This window comes from Phocoena sinus, chromosome 3, assembly GCF_008692025.1.
Source record: "Phocoena sinus isolate mPhoSin1 chromosome 3, mPhoSin1.pri, whole genome shotgun sequence".
Lineage (NCBI taxonomy): Eukaryota > Metazoa > Chordata > Mammalia > Artiodactyla > Phocoenidae > Phocoena > Phocoena sinus.
In genome coordinates, this window is record NC_045765.1 from 3814821 (window position 1) to 3841515 (window position 26695).

Sequence of the window (26695 nt, forward strand, 5' to 3'; positions counted from 1 at the left end):
TGCCTGCAGCCGCTCACAGGTGGGCCTGGTCAGGAGGTTTCCTGCGAGCTGAACTAACGTGTTTTAAATTAACGCACATGGGAGACCGGCTTCCCAGAGATGGGCCATTATGTATAATTTCAGCTTACAGGCAACATCCCTTTAGTGATTAACTTGTAATAGAGTACAAAGTTTCCTCCCTATATTGAGTTAGCAAGCATGAAAACAACATGAACCTCATCGTCCATCACCCTCAGAGCTCTTGGGTGACCAGGTGCATTGTCAATGAGCAGTAATATTTTGAAAGGAACCCTTTTCTCTGAGCTGTAGTGTAACCAAAAGTGGGGTCTGGCTGCTTGCAGCTCAAAAGCCAATAAAGAGGCACGTTTGGTGGAAAGGAAAGTTTGCTTTATTTCGGATACTGGCAACCACGGTGCGGGGGTGGGTGGGGGCAACTGTCCAAAGGCCAACCCGCCCCCCACTGACAATCAGTGGGCAAGAGCTTTTATAGATGGAGGGAGGGGGCTAGATGCAGAAACGGCACAGGCAGCCCTGACAGGCATCTTGAAATTGGTCATGCGGTGCTCTGATCACCATCATCTTGATTATTTTAAGTACAATTAACCTTCAGTTCCAGGGCCGGTTTGTTCCCATTTCCTTGAGGCCAATTCTTGGAACTGTGGCAGCTTATGTCATGGCCACAGTCTGGTCGTCATGTAGTTAACTTCTTCCACCTGGTGGACGTTTCAGTATCTACAAGACAGCTCACAGGATAGGGTTCAAAATATTATCTACAGCCCTTGAGAAGGAACTAAAAGTCCTTAACTATGCTTAATGACTATTATTAGTTAGTCTTGTTGGACTGTTTTCCTTTGTTTCTGCATTTTCTCACTGTTCTGAATAAGCTTATTCTTTGGCTAAAGTTTTTCCACAAAGGCAGGCTGAGGACATGGCGGGGAGTGGCTGGCGGCGGGGGGAAGGGACCACAGGGTCCTGCTGCATTTCAGTAGGTCTCAACAGTGGGCTTAAAATATTTAGTAAACCACGTTGTCAACAGATATCCTGTCATCCAGGCTTTGTTGTTCTATTTACAGAGCACAGGTAGAGTAGATTGAGCATAATTCTGAAGGGCCCTAGGATTTGGGGAATGGTAAATGAGCATTGGCTTCAACTGAAAGTCACCAGCTGCATTAGCCCCTAACAAGAGAGCCAGCCTGACCTTTGAAGCTTGGAAGCCAGGCATTGACTTCTCCTGTCTAGCTATGAAAGTCCTAGATGACATCTTCTTCCAATAATAGAAGTCTGTTTTATCCACACTGAACATCTGTTTAGTGTAGCCACCTTCCTGAATGGTCTTAACTAGATCTTCTGGAGAACTTGCTGCGGCTTCTACACCAGCACTCGCTGCTTCCCCTTGCACTTTGATGTCATGGAAACGGCTTCTTTCCTTAAACCTCATGAACACAGCTCGGCTGGCCTCACACTTTTCTTCTGCAGCTTCCTCACCTCTCTCAGCCTTCAAAGGACTGAAGAGAGTTAGGGCCTTGCGCTGGATGAGGCTTTGACTTAACGGAATGTTCTGGCTGGTTTGATCTTCTATCCAGACCACGAAAACTTCTACCCTATCATCAGGGAGGCTCTTTCACTCTGTTATCATTCACGTGTTCACTGGAGTAGCACTTTTAATTTCCTTCAAGAACGTTTCCTTTACATTCACGGCTTGGTTAATTATTTGTAGCAAGAGGCCCAGCTGTTGGCCTGTCTCAGCTTTCGACATGCCTTCCTCACTAAGATTAATCATTTCTAGCTCTTTTAAAATTTTTATTTATTTATTTATTTTGGGTCTTCATTGCTGCCCACGGGCTTTCTCTAGATGTGGCGAGCGGGGGCTACTCTTCACTGCGGTGCGCGGGCCCTAGGCACACGGGCTTCAGTAGTTGTGGCTCACGAGCTCAGTAGTTGTGGCGCATGGGCTTAGTTGCTCCGCGGCATGTGGGATCTTCCCGGACCAGGGATCGAACCCATGTCCCGTGCATTGGCAGGCAGATTCTTAACCACTGCGCTACCAGGGAAGTCCCTCATTTCTAGCTTTTGATTTAAAGAGATGTGTGATTCCTCCTTTCACTGGAATACCTGAGGCCATTGTAGGGTTACTAACTGATCTAATTTCAGTATGGTTGTGTCTCAGGGGATAAGGAGGCTCAAGGAGATGGGGAGAGATGGGGGAACACCCAGTGGGTGAGGCGGTCAGAACACACCACATTTATCCATTAAGTTCACCATCTTACATGGTGTCCCAAAACAATTACAATAGTAATGTCAAAGATCACTGATCACAGATCATCGTAGCAAATATACTCACAATGACAATGTTTGAAATTTTGCAAGGATTACCAAAGTGTGACACAGAGATACGAAGGCAGCAAATGCTCTTGGAAAAATGGCGCCGATAGAGCTTGACACAGAGTTGCCACAGACCTTCAATATGGAAAAAATGCAGTATCTGCAGAGGGCAATAAAGTGACACACAATACAACAAGGTATGCCTGTTCATTTATTGAGCGCCTACTGTGTGCCAGTCCCAAGATCCAGCAGTGAAGTCAGACAAAATTCGTGTCCTCGCGAAGACGGCCAATAACAAAGTGTGCAATGAATAAGTGACTTATATTTGTCCAAAAGTGCTAAGTGTTATGAAACAATAGAGCAGGACTTCCCTGGCGGCGCAGTGGATAAGACTCCGCGGTCCCAATGCAGGGGGCCTGGGTTCGATCCCTGGTCAAGGAACTAGATCCTACATGCATGCCACAACTAAGAGTTTGCATGCTGCAACTAAGGAGCCCACCTGCCATAACAAAGGAACCCACGTGCCCCAATTAAGACCCAGAACAACCAACCAACGAAACAAATAAATGAATCTTAAAAAAAATAAAGCAGAGTCAGGGGGATTGGTGGGTGCTACTGTAAATGAATTTTAAATGGAGGCTCAAAGAAGCCTCCCTTGAGAGAATGACATTTGAGCAAAGATCTGGAGGAAGTGAGAGAGGGAGCTATGGAGGAATCTGGAGGAAAGACACCATGCAGCGGGCACAGCACGTGCAAAGGCCCTGAGGCAGAACCATGCCTGGAGTGTTGGAGGAACAGCGAGGAGGCCCATGTGTCTGGAGCAGAGTGAGCGAGGGGGAGAGAGGGAGGAGGCGAGGGCAGGGAGGGGATGGGGCAGGTCGTGCAGGGCCTTGTGGGCCACAGGGATGACTTGGGCTTTTACCCCAAAAGAGGTGGAAGCGGGCTTCCCTGGTGGCGCAGTGGTTGAGAGTCCGCCTGCCGATACAGGGGACACGGGTTCACGCCCTGGTCCGGGAAGATCCCACATGCCGCATGAGCGGCTGGGCCCGTGAGCCATGGCCGCTGAGCCTGCGCGTCTGGAGCCTGTGCTCCGCAACGGGAGAACGGGAGAGGCCACAACAGTGAGAGGCCCGCGTACCGCAAAAAAAAAAAAAAAGAGGTGGGAGCCCTGGAGGGCCTTGGGCAGAGGAGGGGGCGGGGCCTGACTCAGATGCTCACGGTCTCCCTCTGGTGGCTGCTTCAGGGAGGACAGGCTGTGGGGACGAGGAGGGGAGCCCAGGGACCAGGGTGCAGGTGACAGCGCTGGTCCAGGTGGGGGGAGAGGAGGGGAGAGAAGTGGGTGGATTCTGCACAGTTTTTTTTTTTTTTTTTTTTTTTTTTTTTTATTTTTTTTTTTTTTGCACAGTTTTTTGAAAGCGGAAGCAGGAGGACCGGCTGACAGGTCAGTCTAGGGTGACTCCCAGGTTCTCGCCGAGCAACTGCCAGTACGGAGCTTCCGTCAGCAAAGATGAGACGTGGGAGGAGCAGGTTAGCGAGGATGGTCAGACACCACGTGGCGGTGTTGAGTGTGAGACCCCCGTGAACCCCCCAAGTGGAGACGTAGACGGGCAGCTGCACCCTGAGTCTGGAGCTCAGAGGAGGTCCGAGCTGGAGACAGGGCTGAGGGCATAGACGAGGCCGCCAGGAAGGGGTGGGGTGGGGGAGGGGAGAAGCCCGAGGGGGTCCGGGAGAGGTGGGTGGGTGGGTGGGTGGGTAAGTGGGTGGGAGGGAGAGCGAGGCGGGGGGGAGGAGGAGTATGGGGCCCGGGGACCATGTGACAATGCAGTTCTTAGAAGGAGGCCGACTGGCCCGGTCAGACGCCTCCGAGAGGGGGAGGAGGACAGAGAAGTGACCTCTGGACTTAACAACTCAAAGGTACCCATGACCTTGACCAGGACAGTTTCTGCAGCCTGGGGAGGAAAGAAGGCTGATACTGGAGCAAACACTGCAGGAAAAATCCCACACTGGCCCTTCTCAGGGCTGACCCTACCTTTCAGAAGGCCCTTTATTAGCATGGGCAGAGGAGTAGGGGGTGGAGGTGGGTGTCGGCCGCAGAGCTTGCAGAAACTTCCTCCTTCCGGCTCCACTGGACTTTCAGTTTCCCGAGGCCCTGCCTGGCTGGGGTCTCGGTCAGGGTAACCTTGAGATCCAGTGTCACAACGACCCCTGGCAAAGGCCCAGCACAAGCGCCAGGCCCTGGTAGGACGCAGATGCTTCTAGAAGAAAGAGAATAAACAGACGCTCACTGCCTCATCGCGGGCCATCTGCAAACCTCCACACCAGCACCCTGGCAAACAACTCTGCCCAGACGTGTGTTTGTTGATTGATAATCTCACTGACCCGAGAGCCTGGGCACACCAGGTATATATGGTGCAACCAGAAAATAAAAGTAGGATTTCTCATAGTTTTGTTCTGCTTTGCAGTGGATTGCCTAACTGACCCCTAGGCACCCCTCTGCTCTAGCAATGCAGGTTCCAAGGGTGTTTCTCATACTGGTTATGAAGGGGCTCTCTGGAGGTGGGATACTATGCAGCCATGAAAAAGAATGAAGACACACGGAGTGGTGACCAGTGCTCCCGATAATGGGAGTGGCCTAGGAATGCAAGTTTATGTTCTGCTGAATAAAAGAAGCCAGACGCCAAAGGCCACATAGTGTGTGATCCCATTTATATGAAACGTCCAGAATGGGCAAATCCACAGAGACAGAAAGCAGATTTGTGATTGCCAGGGGCTGAGGAGGGGAATGCCCAGGGACTGCTAATGGGGACTTGGCTTCTTTTTGGAGTGATGAGAATGTTCTGGAATTACATAGCGGTGATGATTGCACAATATAGTGAGATATACTAAAAACCACTGAAGTGTACACTTAAAAAATAACATAATTCTCATAACAAAAAAAAATTCACGTTATATTTTTCATTAGAATCTCTGTTCCTTATAGGCTGTGTGACCTTGGCCAGATTACTTAACCTCTCTGAGCCTGTTTCCTCATATGTAAAATGGGAATAATGAAATCCACCTCTTAAGGGTATTGTAAGGATGTGGTAAGGATTGCACTAAAGCTCTTAGAGCAAGGATTACACTAAAGCTCTTAGAGCAATCCTTGGCCCATAGTAAGTTTTATCGAAGTGTTTGTGCTTGTTATTATTATTATCTTATATAACGTAAGTCAGAGCAGAGGAGAGGATTGGAGAAGTGCCATTTAAAGTGGATTTTAGGGCATTCCTTGGTGGTCTAGTGGTAGGAACTCTGTGCTCCCATTGCCAAGGGCCTGGGTTCCACCCCTGGTCAGGGAATTAAGATCCCACGTGCCATGCCTCGTGGCCAAGAAAAAAAAAGTCACAATCTAAAATATATAAAGAAAAAAGGGGAAACTTTTCAAAAAATTTCCCCCTATTTTTCTTTAAGGCTGTTTGGCCAAGTCGGGGCATGGGACTTCTCCAGGAAATACCCCAGGCCCACGGGGCCATGTGGGGTAGGCTGGCCTCCGAGGTGGTGGCTGCCACCAGGGGGCGCTGGGGCAGCAGGAATTGTGGCCGTGTGTGAAGTTGCCCTTCCCTACGTGGTCTCCCCTCCAGGCCTTTGCCCATGCTGTGCCCATCCCCAGGGACACTTTTCCCCACCAATGGCTCATTCCGACTTAGGCCTCTGGTGTCAGCTTACTTCCTCCTTCCAGAAGATTCTCTTAATTCCCCCAAGGCTGGTCAAGGGTCCCCTTTGGGCCTCCACAGCCCTCTACACTTCATCACAGGCCTGATCTCCCCATAACTCTGTCTCTGGCACTGGACAGTGAGCCCTGAGAGGACAGAATGGGGGTGTCTCAGGTCACCTGAGAGGGTGACTACTCAGTCATCCCTGTGCCCAAGGGCCTGCACACAGTAGGAGCTCAATAAATGTTGGTTGGCTAAATGGATGGAGGACTCCATGTCCTCTCCACTCACTGCCCAGTGAGCTCCATGGGGGCAGGGACCAGGTCTGTGTCCAGGGCACCCAGCATGTTCTGCACACAGTAGGTGCTCACTAATTGTTTGTCAGAAGGATTTACTTTACTGAACAGTTATTGTGTGCCACATCCTGTGCTGGGTTCTGAAAATACTGCAGTGACCAAGACACGTGGGCCCCCAGCTCTCTCAGGGTGGGCAGGGTGTAGTGGAGAAGCCACAAATTAACAAGTAACAAAATGAACAGGAATATTTCAAAGAATTTTAAAAAATCTAGGGACTTCCCCGGCAGTCCAGTGGTTAAGACTCTGCACTTCCAGTGCAGGGGGCACCGGTTCGATCCCTGGTTGGGGAACTAAGATCCCACATGCTGTGCAGCACAGCCAAAAAATAAAATAAAATAAAAATAAAAAACGGAGGTCATAAATTAACAGGCTGGAGAGTCTCCATATGGGCTAGAATCCAGTAGAGAGATGCCTGGCTCCTTCTCCTGCCCCAGAAGGCTACTTATAAGCTGTGTGACCTTGGATAAATGATGTCAGCCCTCCTGGCCTCAGTTTCCTCATCTGTAAATTGGGAACATTTTTTCTAGCTCCTGGGGCTGTTGAGAGGATTAAGTGTGTTCATCCAGCACGTAAAGACCTTAGCCCAGGGATTTCAAAATGATCATCCTTTAAATATACAGGGTTGGGGACTTCTCTGGTGGTACAGTGGTTAAGAAAGAATACGCCTGCCAATGCAGGGGACACGGGTTCGAACCCTGGTCCAGGAAGATCCCACATGCCGCAGAGCAACTAAGCCCGTGCGCCACAATTACTGAGCCTGTGCTCTAGAGCTCACGAGCCACAACTACTGAACGCCTAGAGCCCATGCTCTGCAACAAGAGAAGCCACCGCAATGAGAAGCCTGTGCACCGCAATGAAGAGTAGCCCCCGCTTGGCGCAACTAGAGAAAGCGCGGCAGGCAACGAAGACCCAATGCAGCCAAACATTTAAAATAAATAAATAAATAAATGTATAAAAATAGATAAATATACTGGGTTGACACAGGGACATGTAGGTACTGGAGCTCCAGACTGGAGGTCACTATGTCCATGGTACAGGTGAGAAAGATGAGGCCCGGAAAAGGGCTGTGACTTGCGACTCACAACATCTCAGGGATGAAATAGGGGCTCACATTCTGAATGGGCCCACTTCTCCCTCCTCTGCCTCTACCCGGTCCAGCCCCCATCCTCACTGGCCTGGACCAGTCCCCTCTGGGCTCCCAGCTTCCACCCTTGCTCCCCAGTCTGCCCTCCCCGCCCCGGCCAGAGGTCGCCCATGAACACCTGAGTCAGGCCCCGCCCCTCCTCTGCCCACAGCCCTCCATGGTCCCACCTCCCTGGGGGTAAAAGCCCAAGTCCTCCCTGAGACCCACAAGGCCCTGCACGACCTGCCCCGTCCCCTCCCCCTCCCGGTCCTCACCACCCTCTCTCCTCCTCACTCACTCTGCCCATCTTTGCTGTTCATGCAACAACGCAGGCATGGTCCTGCCCCAGGGCCTTTGCACTGCCTGTTTCCTCTGCCCAGAAGATCTAACCCTTCCTTCCCAAGCTTTTCTTCCAGGTCTTGGCTCTAATGCCACCTCCTCAGAGAGGCCTTCCTGGCCACCTGGGCCAAAGTTCTTCCTCCTGAGGCACCCCCATCACCGTGCATGCCCAGTTTATTTCTTCTGAAGTCTCCTCAGTTTCTGAAATTATCTTGCTTCCTCATTTGATGATTCATTCACCACTCCCTTCCCTCCACCTCTACCTGCGATTGAAAAGAGAGCAGGGGATGGTTCACATCTGTCTTCGCGCCCACTGCACCCCAGTGTCTGCGACAATCCTGGCAAACAGTAGGAGCTCAATAAATATTGGTCAACTGCAAAAATGGCCTGTTAACTGCAGCTGACTCTAGCCTTAGTGATCCGAAGCCGTCTGTTTGGGAATTCCCTGGTGGTCGAATGGTTGAGACTTGGCGTTTTCACTGCTGTGGCCCAGGTTCGTTCCCTGGTCGGGGAAATAAGATCCGCAAGCCACACCAGAGCGGCCAAAAAGAAAAGAAACTGTTTCCACAACCCCACCCGGAGAATCCAATCTCCCCAAGTTTCATGTCATGGCAGGGAAGCCGGAAGCAGACCTTCGACAAAATCTGAGTCAGCGACTAAAATAGTAAGTGGTGCGTGACAGTCTGGCTGACTCACACCAGGCCCGCCCTTTGGGGTGGCTGGTGGAGGGGGAAAGGGCATGCTAAGTCAGTGTTCAAATCACGCTGTTGGGTGAGAGGAGGCCTGCAGCTTCCCGGATCACCTGGCCCACATAGCCCTTCCTGGGCTGGCTTTCATTCCCTCCCTTGGAAATACGACTACTTCATTGCAATCTCCTCACTTCCCATCTGTGTGACTTTGGGGACCAGAATTCACCTCTCTCTGCCTCGGTTTTCCCCATCTGTAAAATGGGGACCAGCAACAGAAGCTTCTACCGTTGGGGGGGAGGGTCATTTTTGAGGATTAAAATACGTTTAGATGGTCCAGTGGTTAAGACTGCGCTTCCACTGCAGGAGGCGCGGGTTCGATTCCCTGGTCGGGGAGATCCCTGGTCAGGGAGATTCCGCATACCGTGCAGTGAGTCCAAAAATTAAAAAAAAAAAAAAAGGTTTAGATTTAAAGCCTCCAAGACGGATAAACGGTGAGTGCTCAACAAATATTAATTCTATTCTCATTCTCAAAAGGTCTGAGACCCTGAAAAAGATTAATCCCCTTCATACCGGGCACAAAGTTAATGAGCACTTACACTGTCCCTCGTATTTCACTGTTATCGCACACGATCTGCTGATGACCTTGGAACAATGGCCTCATAAACCCATTTCTCAGATAAGAAAGCAGAGGCTCGGAGAGGTGAAGGCACTTGCTGAAGATTACACAGTGTGATCAGAGCCCAGCCTTGGTGGGAGCATCAAAGCAGACCCCCGCTTCCCCCAAAAAGGGCTGCAACAGAAACAGCTAAATATACTCACAATGTCTTTTCTCTCCACCTTCTCTGGCATTAGAACCAACACTTGTGGCAAAGCACGTGACCCATCAGAGGACTACATTTCCCAGCTTCCTTTGCAGCCGGAGATGGTCCATGTGACTATATCCTAACCAATGAAATGAAAGCAAACGTGCGCAACTTTTTGGCTCCTGTCCCTTTTATGGCAATAGCAGCTACGTTTTTATCCTGACAGATGGCCAGGCAGAGGTCTCCCAGAGGACAATGGCGCTGTCAAAGCATTCAATAAATATTTATTACAATTAAAACACCATACCCATGGGGCTTCCCTGGTGGCGCAGTGGTTGAGAGTCCGCCTGCCGATGCAGGGGACACGGGTTCGTGCCCCGGTCCGGGAAGATCCCACATGCCGCGGAGCGGTTAGGCCCGTGAGTCATGGCCGCTGAGCCTGCGCGTCACGAGCCTGCGCTCCGCAACGGGAGAGGCCACAACAGTGAGAGGCCCGCGTACAACAACAACAACAAAAAAACACACCACCATACCCATACCCCCAACCCATTCCCCACCACCAAGGTCCAGAGAGAGGGAGGGATTGACTGAGAATTTGTAAACAAATCCAATTCTGGCTACCTGGAGGGCCAGAAAGTCATGGGGTCAATTTTCCCGGCAGTGTCCTGAAAGTAGCAAATGACCCCATGTTCCACTGACCCCCGGAAATGGGGAATCAAGGCCGAGGTCATCAGGTCCACTCACTTGGTCATTCCGTTTCTGGCGTCTTGTCCTCGGGCGCCTGCGTCCCTCTCTGGTTCCACATATGGTTGTTGAGTCCCAGTTGTACCATGTGTGCATGATGTATGATGAGGGGCTGCAGCCCAGGGCTCTGAGGGTGCACGGGTGAAGTCTGTGGGAAGTCCGGGGGCTGCGGGAAGGCCTGGGGCTGCGGGAAAGCCACCGGGGGCTGCGGGAAAGCCGGTGGGGGCATGCCCGCCAGCCAAGGAGGCAGGGGCGGCGGCTGATGGCCCGGCCGGGTGGGAAAGGCTGGTGGTGGGGCTCCGAGGGGCCCCGGTCCCCCAAAGGGCGCCTGAAGCACAGAAGGCTGCCGAGTCTCAAATGGCATGTAGCTCCCGAAAGCTACCTGGAGCTTCTCCATCTGCCTCTGGTAGGACAGGTAGTTATGGAAGTAAGCTGACTGCGCGGCACTCCACGCCGCTGCCTGCTGCCGCTCACCCTCCAGGTGTTGGCTGTGCTCCTGCAGGGCCCGGACATCCTGTTCCTTCCTCCACTTGGCCTTGCGGGCCCGCAGCTTCTGGGACTTGAAGGTGTTGGCCACCTTCTTGGCAAAGATCGGGGAGTGCTCGTCCAGCCACACCAGGGCGGTGAGCAGGCTGGACGTGCTGGGGCTGAGCTGGGTCAGGGAACTCTCCAAGGGCAGGAAGGGGATCACGCAATCCTGCCACCCGTGCCGCGTGAGGCTGCTCATTAGCGACTGGTTCGCCTGGTGCTGGCTCAGCCGGCAGTCGAAGTTGGAGGTGAGCAACAGGATGGTGAAGGCCGAGTGGTCTAAGGCGTCCTGCAGGCAGTGCAGCGCGCCGCGCCCTGGCACCTGGAAATCTTCGCAGAAGGTGGCGCCGTCGCTCACGCCCAGGGCCTCCAGCCTCTCGCGCACGCGCAGCGCGATGTGCTCGTCGGCGCCAGCGTGCAGCACCACAAAGTTATAGAACTTCTGCTCCGGCGACTCCAGCTCAGGAGGACAGGGCCCCGGCTTCGAGACGGTAGGGTGAGCCTTAGGAGGGGACGTTTGGGGGGCCGATGGAGTCGGTGGGCGTGGCTGAGCCGCCGGGTAAGTGGTGTCTTCCTCTGAAAGTTGGATTGGCGTCTGATCCGCGACAGGGCAGGCGTTTCTGGAAGGCGAGGGGAGAGATTTGGGAGCTGCTGGCACATCCGTGCACTCCACCGAGTAGTGACTGCTGGTTTTTGGAGCTTCCGGGGGGTCGTGCAGGCTGGCGGGGCATGCATCTGCGGCCACCTCGGGAAGCCTGGGGGCTGGGCTGTTTGGCCGCACCGGGGGCCTGGCAGCCTCCACTGATGGGGGCCAGCTCATCTCCTCGGGCTCCTGGCAGCCCATAGGGGCAGGCTCGGGCACCGGGCTGGCCCGGGGCTTGTCACACAGCTTGCTGGGCCCGTGGGGGCTGTGGTGACTGCTGAGGAGGGCCATGGTGGGCGACTGGCTAATTTCCAAGTTGCTGGCCAGGGAGGCCGGGCTGCCGGTGGATCTCAGGGAATGCCCTCTGCTCCAGTCCGAAAGGTCCTCGATGGGCCGCGGATCGCTGCGGGTCCCGGAGGGTGATGCCGAGGACGGCAGGAGGCACCCCAGATCGGAGTGGAGAGTTTGGATGGCCTCCAGGTCCCTAAGGACGTCCCATCCGCACCGGTCTCGTGCCTCTTCCTGGAGCTCCCCCAGCTGGGGGTCGTCCCTGGACCTGAAAGCACGGATGGCTGCGCGGTAGGCCTCCTCCCGCATTGGCGCTGGACACAGCCTCTCCTCGGCAAGAAGGTGGTACACCCTGGCAACGGCCAGGGACACGTCTGGGGGCTCCTCTGGGGCCTCAGTGCTGTCCACACCAGCCCACTGGCGGGCCACCAGCTTCGCCACAGCGTCCGTCTTCAGTGCTTCCAGGGAGATCCTGGCCTCGGTCTCCTGGCCCAGCTTTAGGAGCACCAGGGCATGCAGGAGGTCCGCCCCTCGGCAGCCTGGCCGCAGGGTCTTCAGCTTGTGCTTAAGATACAAGAGCTTATCCTGGCCCACCGCGCCTAGAATGTCAAAGGCGCCAGAAAGCGACGGCCCTGTGCTGGCCATGGGCACAGGTGGGTGTGGCCTCCGGTGGCGGGAGAAGCACTGGGTGATGGAGTCATGTTCCACACGCCGCCCCCCTGCGCTGCAGGCCCGGTGTCCCTACCTGCTCATGGGTACTAGGTCCCCTGGGGGCTGCAGAGCAGACCTGTGAAGCAGAAAGACATGGTTATCACCAGAAAGGGGGCCCTGAGGCGGCCCAGACAACGCCCCCCCCATGCCTTCAAAACCCACCAGACCTATCACCAGACCTTGACCTTGGGCAAGACTTCTCACCTCCCCCACCTTCCCTCTCCTCCTCTGCAAGAGGACAGCGGAGGCACCTGCCTGGTGTCACCCAGCGGGTAGCTGCTACTATTTTCCCCATTCACAGAGGAAGAAGGTGAGCCAGAGAAGTGAAGTCATTTGCCCCAAGTCACACAGCCGGTGATAGATCTGGGATTTGTTTGTTTTGTCCAAAAGGCATGTGGGATCTTAGTTCCCCAACCAGGGATCAAACCTGCACCCCCTGCAGTGGAAGCATGGAGTCCTAACCACTGGACCACCAGGGAATTCCCAGAGCTGGGATTTGAGCCCAAGCTGTCTGGCTCTAGAGGCTGAGGTTATGTGCGTAACTACAAGACTATACTACCTATTAGGATGATAATAAGCCCACTTATGGGAGTGTTTCAGGGAGCTGAGTTGCGTTAACGTATGGAAAGCTCTGAGCCCAATGACTGGAAGTCATTCAGGAAGGGTCAGCCTCCTAGATGGCCCCCAGTGACCCCACATCCTGGTATTCAAGCCTTGGGTGGTCCTTCCAATGTTGTCCCAGAGTTCTGTGAGATTGATAGAATATGGCAGAAGTGATAGGCTGTCACCTGTGACATTAGGTTATAAAAGACACTGGCTTCCTTCTTAGTCACTCTCTCTGTCACTCTGTCGGGGGTAAACCGTGATGTGAGTGGTCCTCTGGAAAGGCCCACCAGGGGAGAAACTGAGGCTCCCCACCTCCAGCCACATGGGGGCGCCAATCTCAGGCTCCAGCCCCAGTTAAACCTTCAGATGAGGCAGCCCCGGAAGACAGCCTAACTGCAGCCTCATCAGAGACCTAGAGCCAGAGCCACCCAGCTCATCTGCCACCAGATTCCTGATGTTCAGAAACTATATGAGATAATAAATGTTTGTTGTTTTGAAGCCACGAAGTTCTGGGGTAATTTGTTCCACAGCAATAGCTAACTGATACAGGTTGCATTATTACTATGATGAGTTAACCATGACCAAGGGCCAGATCTATGCCTAACACTGCTGCTAAGCCCTTTGGAGGTTCTTTCCTCTTCTCTCCATTTCTTGAAAAATGCCAAGCTGGTTCCCACTTCAGGATCTTTGCATGCACTGTTCCCTCTGCTTGGAGCACCTTACCCCAGATCTTAGCCTGGGTGACCTGAAGCTCATCCTTAGCCCCCAGGTACAATGGTGCAACCTCAGGGAGCCCTCCATGACCACCCCGGTTCTCTATCCCAGTCTGTCTCTCCATGTCCCCCCACAACAGAATTGGCCACTGGGTGACCTTCTCCTGTGTGTTAAACCTTCCACATCTGTCTGCCTTCCAGTCACCTTGGGCATCAGAGGGTTTGTGGAACCACACAGCAGGTACCTAACAAATACTTGTTGAATGAATGAATCAATGTATGAATGGGGCCAGCAATATTTCCTTCCAATACTGTCGATAAGAAAACAGGCACAGGGCTTCTCTGGTAGCACAGTGGTTAAGAATCCACCTGCCAATACAGGGGACACGGGTTTGAGCCCTGGTCTGAGAAGATCCCACATGCCGCGGAGCAACTAAGCCCGTGCACCACAGCTACTGAGCCTGACCTCTAGAGCCCACGAGCCACAACTACTGAGCCATGTGCCACAACTACTGAAGCCCGCGTGCCTAGAGCCCATGCTCCGCGACAAGAGAAGCCACCACAATGAGGAGCCTGCGCACCACAATGAAGAGTAGCCCCCGCTCACCACAACTAGAGAAAGCCTGTGTGCAGGAACAAAGACCCAACACAGCCAAAAATAAATTAATTAAATAAATATATCTATTTTAAAATGCTTAAAAAAAAAAAAACAGGAACAAGGATGTCCACTCTCACCACTTTTATTCAACATAGTTTTGGAAGTCCTAGCCACAGCAATCAGAGAAGAAAAAGAAATAAAAGGAATCCAAATTGGAAAAGAAGAAGTAAAACTGTCACTGTTTGCAGCTGACATGATACTATACATAGAAAATCCTAAAGATGCTACCAGAACACCACCAGAGCTCATCAATGAATTCAGTAAAGTTGCAGGATATGAAATTAATACACAGAAATGTTTCATTCCTATACACTAACAATGAAGTATCAGAGAAATTAAGGAAACAATCCCTTTTACAATCGCATCAAAAAAATAAAATACCTAGGAATAAATCTACCTAATGAGACAAAAGACCTGTACTCAGAAAACTATAAGATACTCATGAAAGAAATCAAGGATGACACAAACAGATGGACAGATATACACCATGTTCTTGGACTGGAAGAATCAATATTATCAAAATGACTATAATACTCAAAGCAATCTACAGAGTCAATGCAATCTCTGTCAAATTACCAATGGCATTTTTCACAGAATTAGAACAAAAAATTTTACAATTTGTATAGAAACACAAGAGACCCCAAATAGCCAAAGCAATCTTGAGAAAGAAAAATGGAGCTGGAGGAATCAGGCTCCCTGACTTCAGACTATACTACAAAGCTACAATCATCAAAACAGTATGGTACTAGCACAAAAACTGAAATAGATATCAGTGGAACAGGATAGAAAGCCCAGAGATAAACCCACACACCTATGGTCAACTAATCTATGACAAAGGAGGTAAGACTATACAATGGAGAAAAGACAGTCTCTTCAATAAGTGGTGCTGGGAAAACTGGACAGCTACATGTAAAAGAATGAAATTAGGGACTTCCCTGGTGGCACAGTGGTTAAGGATCTGCCTGCCAATGCAGGGGACATGGGTTCGAGCCCTGGTCCGGGAAGATCCCACATGCCGCGGAGCAGCTAAGCCTGTGTGCCAAAACTACGGAGCCTGAGCTCTAGAGAGCCCATGAGCCACAACTGCTGAGCCCACGTGGCACACTACTGAAGCCCACACGCCTGGAGCCCATGCTCCACAACAAGAGAAGCCACTGCAATGAGAAACCCGCCCACTGCAATGAAGAGTAGCCCCCACTCGCCACAACTAGAGAAAGCCCGCGCACAGCAATGAAGATTCAACCCAGCCAAAACTAACTAACTAAATTAAAACAAACAAACAAAAAAACCCAATCCCTTAAAAAAATAAAATAATATAAACTCAAAATGGATTAAAAACCTAAATGTAAGGCCGCACACTATAAAACTCTTAGAGGAAACCACAGGCAGAACACTCTTTGACATAAATTGCAGCAAGATATTTTTTGACCCACTTCTTAGAGTAATGAAAATAAAAACAAAAATAAACAAATGGGACCTAATGAAACTCAAAAGCTTTTGCACAGCAAAGGAAACCATAAACAAAACGAAAAGACAACCCACAGAATGGGAGAAAATATTTGCCAACAAAGCAACCCACAAGGGATTAATCTCCAAAATATACAAACAGCTCATGCAGCTCAATATCAAAAAAAAACCCAACAATCCAATCAAAAAAATGGGTGGAAGATCTAAATAGACATTTCTCCAAAGAAAACATACAGATGGCCAAAAAGCACATGAAAAGATGCTCAACATCACTAATTACTAGAGAAATGCAAATCAAAACTACAATGAAGTATCACCTCACACCAGTCAGAATGGCCATCATCAAAAAATCTACAACAATAAATGCTGGAGAAGGTGTGGAGAAGAAGGGAACCCTCCCACACTGTTGGTGGGAATGTAAATTGGTACAGCCACTATGGAGAACAGTATGGACGTTCCTTAAAAACTAAAAAGAGAGCTACCATATGATCCAGCAATTCCACTCCTGAGCATATACCTGGAGAAAACCATAATTTGAAAAGACACATGCACCCCAATATTCATTGCAGCACCGCTTACAATAGCCAGGACATGGAAGCAACCTAAAGGTCCGTCAACAGAGGAATGGATAAAGATGTGGTACATATATATATAATGGACTATTACTCAGCCATAAAAAAGAATGAAATAATGCCATCTGCAGCAACATGGATGGACCCAGAGATTGTCATACTGAGTGAAGTAAGTCTAACAGAGAAGGACAAATACCACATCATATCACTTATACATGGAATCTAAAAAAATGGTACAAATGAACTTATTTACAAAACAGAAATAGAGTCACAGATGTAGAAAACAATCTTATGGTTATCAGGGGGGAAAGGCGGGGAGGGATAAATTGGGATACTGGGATTGACATAGACACACTACTATATATAAAATAGGTAACTAATCAGGACCTACTGTGTAGCACAGGGAACTCTACTCAACACTTTGTAATGACCTATATGGGGAAAGAATCTTAAAAAGAGTGGATATATGTATATGTATAACTGATTCACTTTGCTGTACACCTGAAACTAACACAACATTGTAAATCAACTCTACTCCAATAAAAATTTAAAAGAAAGAAAGAAAACACACACAGAGAAAAGGTCTTTCCCAAGGACACAGAACAAAGACACCATGGAGAGTGTCCCAAACCCCCAAATTTAAATCCCCAGGCGCTCAATTTACATCACATTCAGACTTGGAAAAAGCATAGCCTCACGTCCAGTCCAGGGGGCCGAGAACGCTTTCTCTGCCCCTCAGCTAGGCCTACTGCCTGTTCCCCACTCGTGTCCACGTTGGGACCCGCCCCACCCCCGAGCCAAGAACAGTGCACCTGCACCAGGGACAACTCTATCCCCCCAGAGGACACATGGCGACATCTGGGGACATTTCTGTTGTCACGACTGCGTGGAAAAGTGCTCCTGGCATTGAGTGGGTGGGGGCCAGGATGCAGCTCAACATCCCACAGTGCCCAGGACAGCCCTTCAAGAGAATGACTGAGCCCCAGACGTTACTAAGCGCTGACGTTGAGGATGCCTGGTCTAGATGAAGAGCTGACTCATCCATCAACCCCCTTTGCTGATAAATCACAGACGGCACTGTATACATGACTCAGCATTTTTTTTTTTTTTTTTTTTAATTCATTCTGAGCGGATGTCAAATGGCCCAGGACCAAGGTCGATGGTTCCAGAGGTGTGAGGGGGATGTGACCGAGCAGAGTGGGCAGAAGAGAAGTGGCCGAGAAGCATCAGAGAGAGAGGCGGTGCTGGGGAGGGGGGGCGGGGGGAGGAAGGACGCAAGGAGATGAGCGGCTGTCTGGCTGTTTCGAAATTGAAAGCGGCCTGACATATTGAAATGCTGATAGGCACCAGGAAATAGCAGAGACCCTAAAATGGAGCTGACTTCCTAGTATGCGGGGACAAATGATCGGCGGATACATGAGTGAAATTCACGATATATCACAGTATGAATGCCGCGGATAAACAAGGAGGGAAGGAGAGTCATGAACTCCAAGAATGGGGGTGGAGGGGTGCAGTTTTGGGGTTTTTTTGTTTTGTTTATTTGGTTGTGCCGGGTCTTAGTTACGGCACGTGGGCTCCTCAGTTGCGGCACACGAAGTTCCAGTTGTGGCATGCCTGTGGGATCTAGTTCCCTGACCAGGGATGGAACCCCGGGCTCCCTGCACTGGGAGTGTGTAGTCCCAGCCACTGTGCCACCAGGGAAGTCCCTGTGTGCAGTTTTAAACAACGTAGTTTAGGAAGGTCTTGATGAGAAGAGATTTCGACAGGACATAAACATGGGGAGAGAGTGGGGACATCTGAAGGAAGAGAGATCCAGGCAGAGGAAACAGCCCGTGCAAAGGCCCTGGGGCAGGACCATGCCTGGTGTGTTGGAGGAACAGCGAGAAGGCCTGTATGTCTGGAGCAGAGTGAGCGAGGGGGAGAGAGAGGGAGGAGGGTAGGGCAGGGAGGGGACGGGGCAGGTCGTGCAGGAACTTGTGGGCCTGAGTAGGGGGAAAGGGGGGCACTTGGGCTTTTACCTGAAAACCTAGAACCACCTCGACCTGTCTAAATGCCGTGGTCTTGCCTCATGTGTGTTGCCGAGAAGGAAAATGGGCTCAGTGGGACCACATCTGCTAACTTTTCAAGAGAAGCCAGAAACGCAGATTTTCAGGAATCTGCTCAGTTGTGTCGAGTTAGCAATCGATTCAAATATTTTAAAGAGACCTTATAAGCTTAAAAGAAAAAAAAAAAAAAAAAGCAAGCCAATGTGCCATCCCCAGAGTAAAAACTCTGAACATATTTGTTGCAAATAATAAATAAAGGAAGTGTGTGAAGAGGCGAAAGTTATACATACACAGCATTCATTCATTCATTCGAGCAGTAATTTTCCAGCATCTGCCATGTATTGGACACTGAATGTATCAGGACAGAGAGAAGAATAAAACAGGAATACTCTTCCTTCTTGGAGCTGACCGTCCCCCCCAAAAAAGAAGGAAGATAATTATTGCTTAAGTGCTTTCTTAGTTCCTGAATTATTTTTCCATAAAGAAAGACTAAATGTGAGCCATATATTATTGCAGAGAAGAGTTCCTTTTTCTTTTCATATACTTTTTTGCTTCTTTCAAAAACAAATATCAATATATTGCAACTTACGGCAACAAAGTGGGTATATGTATACATAATATACAAACCTAGTATATCATATCTCTTAATTGCCCCACTGGCCTTCCTGCTATCCTTCAAACTTGCCAGGCACAGTCCTGCCTCAGGGCATTTGCACTGGCTGCTCCTTCTGCCTGGAACACTGTTTCCCCCATGTATCCCCACAGCTCACTCCCTACCTTCCTTCAAATTTCTGGTCAAGCCTGCCCTGATGACACGGTGCACAACTCCCTAGGAAGGGGTCACAAAGTATGGCCCATGGGCTGTTTTAGTAAATAAAGTTTTCTTGGAACACAGACACGCTCACTCATTTACACAGGGTCCATGGCTGCTTTGAGGCTACAGTGGCAGAGCTGAGTAGCTGCAACAGACACCATGTAGCCCATCAAGATGAAAATATTCACTCTCTGGTCCTTTCCAGAGAAAAGTTTGCCAACACCTGGGCTACGAAACAGGCATATGATTTTTTTTTTTCCCCATTCCATAGAGGGGCAAACTTAGATTGCACAGCTATCGACGGGCAGAACAGCCCTATGGCACCAATGTTTGTAACCCTAAGACCAGATGCCTGTCTCTCCAGCCCATATAATTATTACGGGGGATAACTGGCTGTTATTGGTTGAACTGGGTTCCCCCCTCACCAAGTTCAGATGTTAAAACCCTAACCCCCAGGACCTCAGGATGTGACTACATTTGGAGATGTGGTCTTTACAGAGGTAATCAAGTTAAAATGAGGTCATAAGGGTGGGGTCCTAATCCAATAAGACTGGTGTCCTTATAAGAAGGGGAGACTAGGACACAGACACCCACAGAGGGAGGATCACGTGAGGACACAGGGAGAAGACAGCCATCTGCAAGCCAAGGAGAGAGGCCTCAGAAGGAACCAACCCTGCTGACACTTTGATCTTGGACTTCCAGCCTCCAGACTGTCAGGCAATAAATTTCTGGTTTTTAAGGCCCCCAGCCTGTGGGACTTTGTTATGGCAGCCCCAGCTCCATGTGGCTACTGAGTACTGGAAATGTGGCTACAGCTACCGGGGAGAAAGTAAATATTAAATTTTATTCATATTTAATTCATTAAAATGGAAAAACTGGGTCAGTGTAAAAAACAAAAATGTTTCCCCATTAAACCCAAGTTTGGGGACTTCCCTGGTGGCACAGTGGATAAGTCTCCACGCTCCCAATGCAGGAGGCCCGGGTTCGATCCCTGGTCAGGGAACTAGATCCCACATGCATGCCGCAACTAAGAGTTCACATGCCGCAACTAAGGAGCCTGCCTGCCACAACTAAGACCCGGTGCAACCAAATAAATAAATAGATATTTAAAAAAATAATTATCAAGGCTTTGCCGTGTGTAAAATACAATGCATTTAAATAATTGTATGTATTAAAAAATAAATTCTGTAAGTACTATTATCTCCTCTTTAAAAAAAAAGACCCAACTTTGTTTTGGTAGGATCAGGTTTCACTTAAACTGTTAAAAATGTAGCATCTGAATTGAGATCTGAAAAAATACACACCAGATCTTGAAGAATTAGTCGAGAAAAGGTATGTAAAGGCCGCAGCTGGATTGGAAGCCAGGCTGCCTGGCCCTAGAACCCACTGAGCCTGTGGTCTCCAAAGTGTATCGCCAGAGATTCCAGCTTACATGGACCTGGTTATATGGCCTGAGAAACAGACTTATCTAGTTTTAATTGAAACAGCCCCTGAAATGAGCTCATGGCCAGACTACTGGAAGAAAGTGGAGGACAGACGTTGTTGCCATAATGCAGGCACAAGTGAGCGGTAACAGAAAGGCAAAGTGGGGCTTCCCTGGAGGCGCAGCTGTTCAGAATCTGCCTGCCAATGCAGGGGACACAGGTTCGAGCCCTGGTCCGGGAAGATCCCACATGCCGTGGAGCAACTAAGTCCATGCACCACAACTACTGAGCCTGCACTCTATAGCCCATGAGCCTAGAGCCCGTGCTCCACAACAAGAGAAGCCACCGCAGTGAGAAGCCCGTGCACTGCAACAGAGAGTAGCCCCCGCTCGCCGCAACTACAGAAAGCCCGTGCAGCAACGAAGACCCAACGCAGCCAAAAAATAAATAATAAAAATAAAATAAATTTTAAAAAAAAGAGAGAGAAAGACAAAGTGTATAGTTTCTCCCATCTCTGATGTGAGCTTGCTGTTGGCAACAAAATGGCATAAAAACGATGATGATCAGGTGGGACCACAAGTCAGCCAAATCTTACCGAAATATCAAAACTCCTTGAAGTATCAGATATCTCCCTCTACAGCAATGACCCTCAGATCAACTGTTCTTTCCACCTCTCAGTGGCTCCTGGGAACAGCTGCATGTATAGTAACTTAAAAAGAAAAAATCGCTGGGAACTCTACTCAGTACTCTGTAATGACCTATATGGGAACAGAATCTGAAAAAAGAGGGGATATATGTATATGTATAACTGAGTCACTTTGCTGTACAGCAGAAACTAACACAACATTGTAAATCAACTAGACTCCAATAAAAATTAATTTAAAAAAAAGATGGATGGACCTAGAGACTGTCATACAGAGTGAGGTAAGTCAGAGAGACAAAGACACATGTATATTAACACATATATGTGGAATCTAGAAAAAATAGTACAGATGAACCTATTTGCAAAGGAGAAATAGAGACACAGATGTAGAGAATAAACGCATGGACACCAAGGGGGCAGGGCATGTGGGATAAATTGGGAGATTGGGACTGACATATATACACTACTATGTATAAAATAGATAAGTAAGACTTCCCTGGTGGTCCAGTGGTTAAGACTCCATGCTCCTACTGCAGGGGGCCCGGGTTTGATCCCTGGTCGGGGAACTAAGATCCCGCATGCCATGTGTTGCAGCCAAAAAAAAAAAAAAAAGTTAAAAAAAATACATAACTAATGAGAACCTACTGTATAGCACAGGGAACTCAATGCTCTGTGGTGACCTAAATGGGAAGGAAATCCAAAAAGGAGGGGATATATGTATACGTAGAGCTGATTCACTTTGCTGTACAGCAGAAACTAACACAACATTGTGAAGCAACTATACTCCAATTAAAAAAAGAGAGAAAAATCAATCACCTGGTGACATGCACCCTCCAATTTTTAACGAATAAAGGGCACAGCTGATAAAGTGTGAAGGACGGGGCATGAACGTGGCCAGACATTAAGTTCTGCATCACGCACTGTTCACTCTGAAAATTCAAGTTCAGTACTTAGGATCTGTGTCCTATTCTGAATTCAGGTTCTAGGTCAATAAAATGTTAAAAGGAAGAAAAGTTCACCAACTCCCGCAACTACACCACGGGCAGCAGTGTGAGAAGAAAATCTGAATTAGCTGCCAACGCTGAACAGAGGAGGTGCTGTGTGAAACTCTGGTGTTCTGGGTTCTCTTGGAATCCAGACGGTCAACAAGAACAGAGTGGCAGCTGCCCTTGTCCTGCCCTTGGCCGCAGCCTCCCCGCTTTATGGGACACCCACCCGAAATGAGTCAGCTCCAGGGCAAGAGGGAGCAGTGGGTGGGGGCATGCTCTTGGGGTTCAAATCTCAGCCGTATGGCTTCCAGGCTGTGACCTTGAACAGGCCACAAGCACATTGGTGCCTTAGTCTCCTCCTTTGTGGACTGGGTACAAGGATGACCTCTTCCTGCGAGGACTGCCATAGGTCGAATGAGTTAATCCGTGTAGAAATGGTACAGAGCCGTGTCTAGCACACCCTCGGTGCTCCGTGAGCCTTAGGGTACCTGACAGCTGTCTGCCCCCAGCAGTACCCGAGCTGGAGGCCCCCGCAGCAGAGGCTCAGGGCTGGGCTTGTGGAAAAGCTCACAGCCAGACTCAGAATTAGCCAAGCAGGGGCTTCCCTGGTGGTCCAGTGGATAAGAAGACGCTCTGCTCCCGGGGACTTCCTGGGTGGGGCAGTGGTTAAGAATCCGCCTGCCGATGCAGGAGACACGGGTTTGAGCCCTGGTCTGGGAAGAACCTACATACCGCAGAGCAACTAAGCCTGTGTACTAGAGCCCGTGCTCCGCAACAAGAGAAGCCCACCGCAATAAGAAGCCTGTACACAGCAACAAAGAGTAGCCCTGCTCACCGCAACTAGAGAGCCCACGCACAGCAACAAAGACTCAACGCAGCCATAAATAAATAAATAAAAATACACTCCCAATGCAGGGGGCCCAGGTTCGATCCCTGATCAGGAAACTAGATCCGCGTGCCGCAACTAAAGAGCCTACGTGCCGCCACTGAGACCCAGCGCAGCCACGTAAATAAATATTAAAAGAAAAAAAAGAATCATGCAGGCAGGCCCTCCCGTGCCTGCACCTCCTGGCAAACTGCCTAAAGTCACACCGTGTTTCTCCTCCATCTCCCCGCCCGCCAGCCTGAGCCCCGATGCAGCGCCCCCTCCCCAGACACCTGTGCCCTGGCATGTCCCCCGTCCACTCCATCTGCCTTGCCCAGCGGCCACCCCAGCCTTCTGGGAACCTGGCTTTCATTCTGCCCAACTTCCACAGCCTCCAGGGCAAAGTCCACTCTGCACCTGACAGTGGCTGCCGGGGACAGCGGGGTGGGGGTGGGGGAGCACCCACCGGGGTGAGGGACCCGGCTCTGCGCCTGCCAGCTGGTGGAGCCTGTTTTCTCAGCCTCAGTTTCCTCGTGTGTAAAGCCAGCAGGAGAGTGGCCCTCGTCCTGAGCGAGAGTTCAGAATAACAATATAAGAAACCGTACAAATCAGAAATAAATACTGGCAGAATTTCTTTTTTTCTCTTCTTTATATTTGTTCACCAAATCTGGAATCTGCCTACCCCCTCCTCTCCTGTCTACACTCTTGGGCAATCTCTTCACACACAGAGGGAATATTAATTGAGCACCTACTGTGTGCCAAGAGCTATTGTAGGTGCTGTTGCAGACCCCCGGCCCTCTTGGAGCTCACAGTCTAGTTGGGGGAGACCCGGGATGAATGAGAAAGTAGTTCATTGCAGAGAACGGATAAAGCCATCAAGAAAATGAGCCAGGGTGGGGGAGAAAGGCAAGGACTGGGGAAAGGCTGCCAAGAACTGGAGATCAAGGGAGACCTCTGGGAGGAAGTGACATACGGGAGCTGAGACCTGAAGGAGGTGGGGGAGCAACTCAGGTGCAGATCTGGGGAAAGAGAGTTTCAGGAAGTGGGGACAGCATGTGCAAAGGTCCTGGGGTGGGACTGGACCTGATGTGTTGGAGGAACAACGAGGAGGCCCACGTGTCTGGAGCAGAGTGAGCGACGGGGAGAGAGGGAGGAGGGGAGGGCGGGGGTGGGGGGGACTGGGGCAGGTCAGGCAGGGCCTTGTGAGACGGAGGAGGGAGCCCTGGGGAGCTGCATGCAGAGCTGGGAGGGGACCTAATTCAGGTGCTCACAGGTGCCCTCTGGCTACTTCAGCGAGGACAGATTTGGGGGTGGGGTGGTGAGGGCAGGAGAAGGGTGGGGAGGGGACATGGGTGGAGGTGACCACTGGCTCAAGCAAACAATGATGGGATCCAGACCAGGTGGTGATCTCCAGGAAGGATCTCTGGAGACCAGCACACAGTATACTTACATAAATAAATAAGTATACCTTATAAATAAATACTTATTGGCTGAATAAATCAGTGAGTGGACAGAGCAGTGCCTGGCACACAGTAGGCACCCAATAAATGTTTTCTGCTTGAATCCTTCCTCCCCAAGAAGACAGCCTAATCGGCTCCTACCAGGACTGGCACATAGTAGGGGCACTTCACTCCTTTTGGCTAATTAAGAAATGTTCCAGGGGACTTCCCTGGTGGTCCAGTGGCTAAGACTCCATGCTCCCAACGCAGGGGGCCCAGGTTCTATCCCTGGTCAGGGAACTAGATCCCACATGCATGCCACAACTAACAGTTCTCATGCCACAACTAAAGATCCCGCACGCCGCAATGAAGATTCCATGTGCTGCAGCTAAGACTCGAGGCACCCGAATAAATACTTTTTTAAAAAATAAGTGTTTCCTGAGCACCTACTATGTGCCGGGCACTGTGCAAAGCAAAGGACAACGCTGCGAGTTAAGACTATTTTGACCGCCTGTTTACCAGTAGAAAAGGGAGGCACAGAAAGGTAGAGTGACTTGCCCGGGATCACACAGGTAGAAAGTAAAGGGGCAGTAATTTAAACCAGGCAGCGTGGCTGCAGGGCCCCTGCCTTTATTCACTGAGCACCTACTATGTGCAGTACCCCTCCCATGCCTGGATCTGAGGAATCCTCAAGCCTGGCCAAGGTACCGGATAGCTGCCCTCTGCATTTGGCACACATTACTGTGACAGGTCACACTTTTGCTCCCTGTGGCTCCATGAGGACACTATTTGGCCCCTACTGTGTGCCCAGTGTACTGAACAGTGTCTCCTGGCACGCAGCAGGTGCTCCATAAATGTTTGTTGAGGAATGAATGAATGGCCCTTATTCGGAGAAGGACACAGAGGCCCAGGCAGGTTCTGCAGCCTGGGGCAACCCTCCCCCAAACTCTGGAACCCAGACCTCAGCCTGCCTGGGTCACACTGTGGTGTCCCCTCCCCCAAACCCCTGCCTCAGCCGCAAGGAGAGGAAAGGAACACAGGTACCCTGAAGAAGTCCCGGGCCCAGCCGAGTGGTGCCAGCGGCCTGGGCAGACTTGGATCGACTCCTGGGCAGGTACCAACCAACCCCGTGCCCCACGGGAAGGGGTGGGGAACAGGGGGTTGAAGATTCCCCGAGACCCATCTCAGCTGATGGATGGGACCCGCTGAGGGAAGTGCACTCCCCCCAGTGGGAGGGGGGTCACGGAAGCCCCTGGATAAAGTGGGGGATTCGGGGCCCTGGAGGAGCTGGGGGAGCGGCAGTGGGGGGTTGGCGATCACCGGGCGGGAAGACCCGGGGCTGGGGCACAGAGAGTGCCCAGTTTGGGGAAGAAATCAGAAACGCGGAGGAGGAAAGCAGTATTGGAAGGTAGTACGTCATGTTGGGGAGGATTCGGGGTGTTGGGGAAGAGTTGGGGGGGTGGGGAGGACTTGGGCCAGGGAGGGGTGTTGGAGCATTGGGGGGCGGGGGGCACTGAACACGCGGCCGCAAGGACGTCCAAAGCTCCCAGTGCGGGGCAGCTGGCTTCGAACCCTGGCGAGGGGCGTGGGCAGCGGGCCCCCTGCAGGCCTGCGGGGGTCCCCTGCCCCTCCCCAGCCGGCCCTCGCCCCTTCCTCACCTACCAGGGATCGCGGGGGCGGCTGGCTGCGCCGCTCGTGTCCTCGGGGCTGGGGCTGGCGGCCGGACGGCCTGGCGGCGGTGCCAGCGGATGGCAGAGCGCTGAAGGCACGCTGGTGCCTCCAGGCGCACGGCCTCCGACCGCCCCTTCCGCGTCCGGAGGGGAGGGAGGAAGGGGATGAGATCACGCTTTCCCAGCGGGACCGGGAAAGTCCCTGAGACGCCCCGAGCGACGCCCTCTCTCCCTCCGCCGGCTGCCACTTAGGGGACGTTTGGGCACCTCCGGGGTGCCCGGGCGCTGGGAACCACAACAGGGGTCAAGGGTGACGACAGCCCTCGGGAGCCCACCGTCTAGTGAGAAAGAACCACAGCGTTTAAATTAGTTCATCTCAATTAGTAATTAATGTTTTCCAGGACACCGAACAGAGGGGATGAGATAATTGGGGGGGACGGGGGTGGGAATCATGGCCACCCTGGAGGGATTTGGGGACGCCCATGTGGTTGGAAAAGGGACAGCAAGATGGCATACCTTTTTGGCCGCGCAGTGCAGCTTGCGGGATCTTAGTTC

At 51.1% G+C, this 26695-nt stretch overlaps 1 protein-coding gene across 2 annotated transcripts; it reads right to left on the reverse strand.

The window, feature by feature from the left end:
- Nucleotides 1-3487: 3487 nt before the first annotated feature.
- TICAM1 (toll like receptor adaptor molecule 1) lies at nucleotides 3488-26272 on the reverse strand. 2 transcript variants are annotated; one of them, XM_032626133.1, is made up of 3 exons: nucleotides 26133-26264; nucleotides 10066-12311; nucleotides 3488-4577 (listed from the first exon to the last, which is right to left on the reverse strand). In XM_032626133.1, exon 2 carries the CDS (start codon nucleotides 12167-12169, stop codon nucleotides 10070-10072), a length of 2100 nt encoding a protein of 699 aa, XP_032482024.1. In that variant the 5' UTR covers nucleotides 12170-12311; nucleotides 26133-26264; the 3' UTR covers nucleotides 3488-4577; nucleotides 10066-10069. The 2 variants fall into 2 exon arrangements, with proteins under 2 accessions (XP_032482024.1, XP_032482023.1); XM_032626132.1 differs by lacking the exon at nucleotides 3488-4577 and adding an exon at nucleotides 23498-23597 and having other exon boundaries at nucleotides 9507-12311; nucleotides 26133-26272.
- Between the last annotated feature and the right edge of the window lie 423 nt (nucleotides 26273-26695).

Coding starts and splice junctions, on each gene's coding strand:
- TICAM1 (XM_032626133.1), bottom strand. CDS start 12,169: ATGGCCAGCACAGGGCCGTCGCTTTCTGGCGCCTTTGACATTCTAGGC.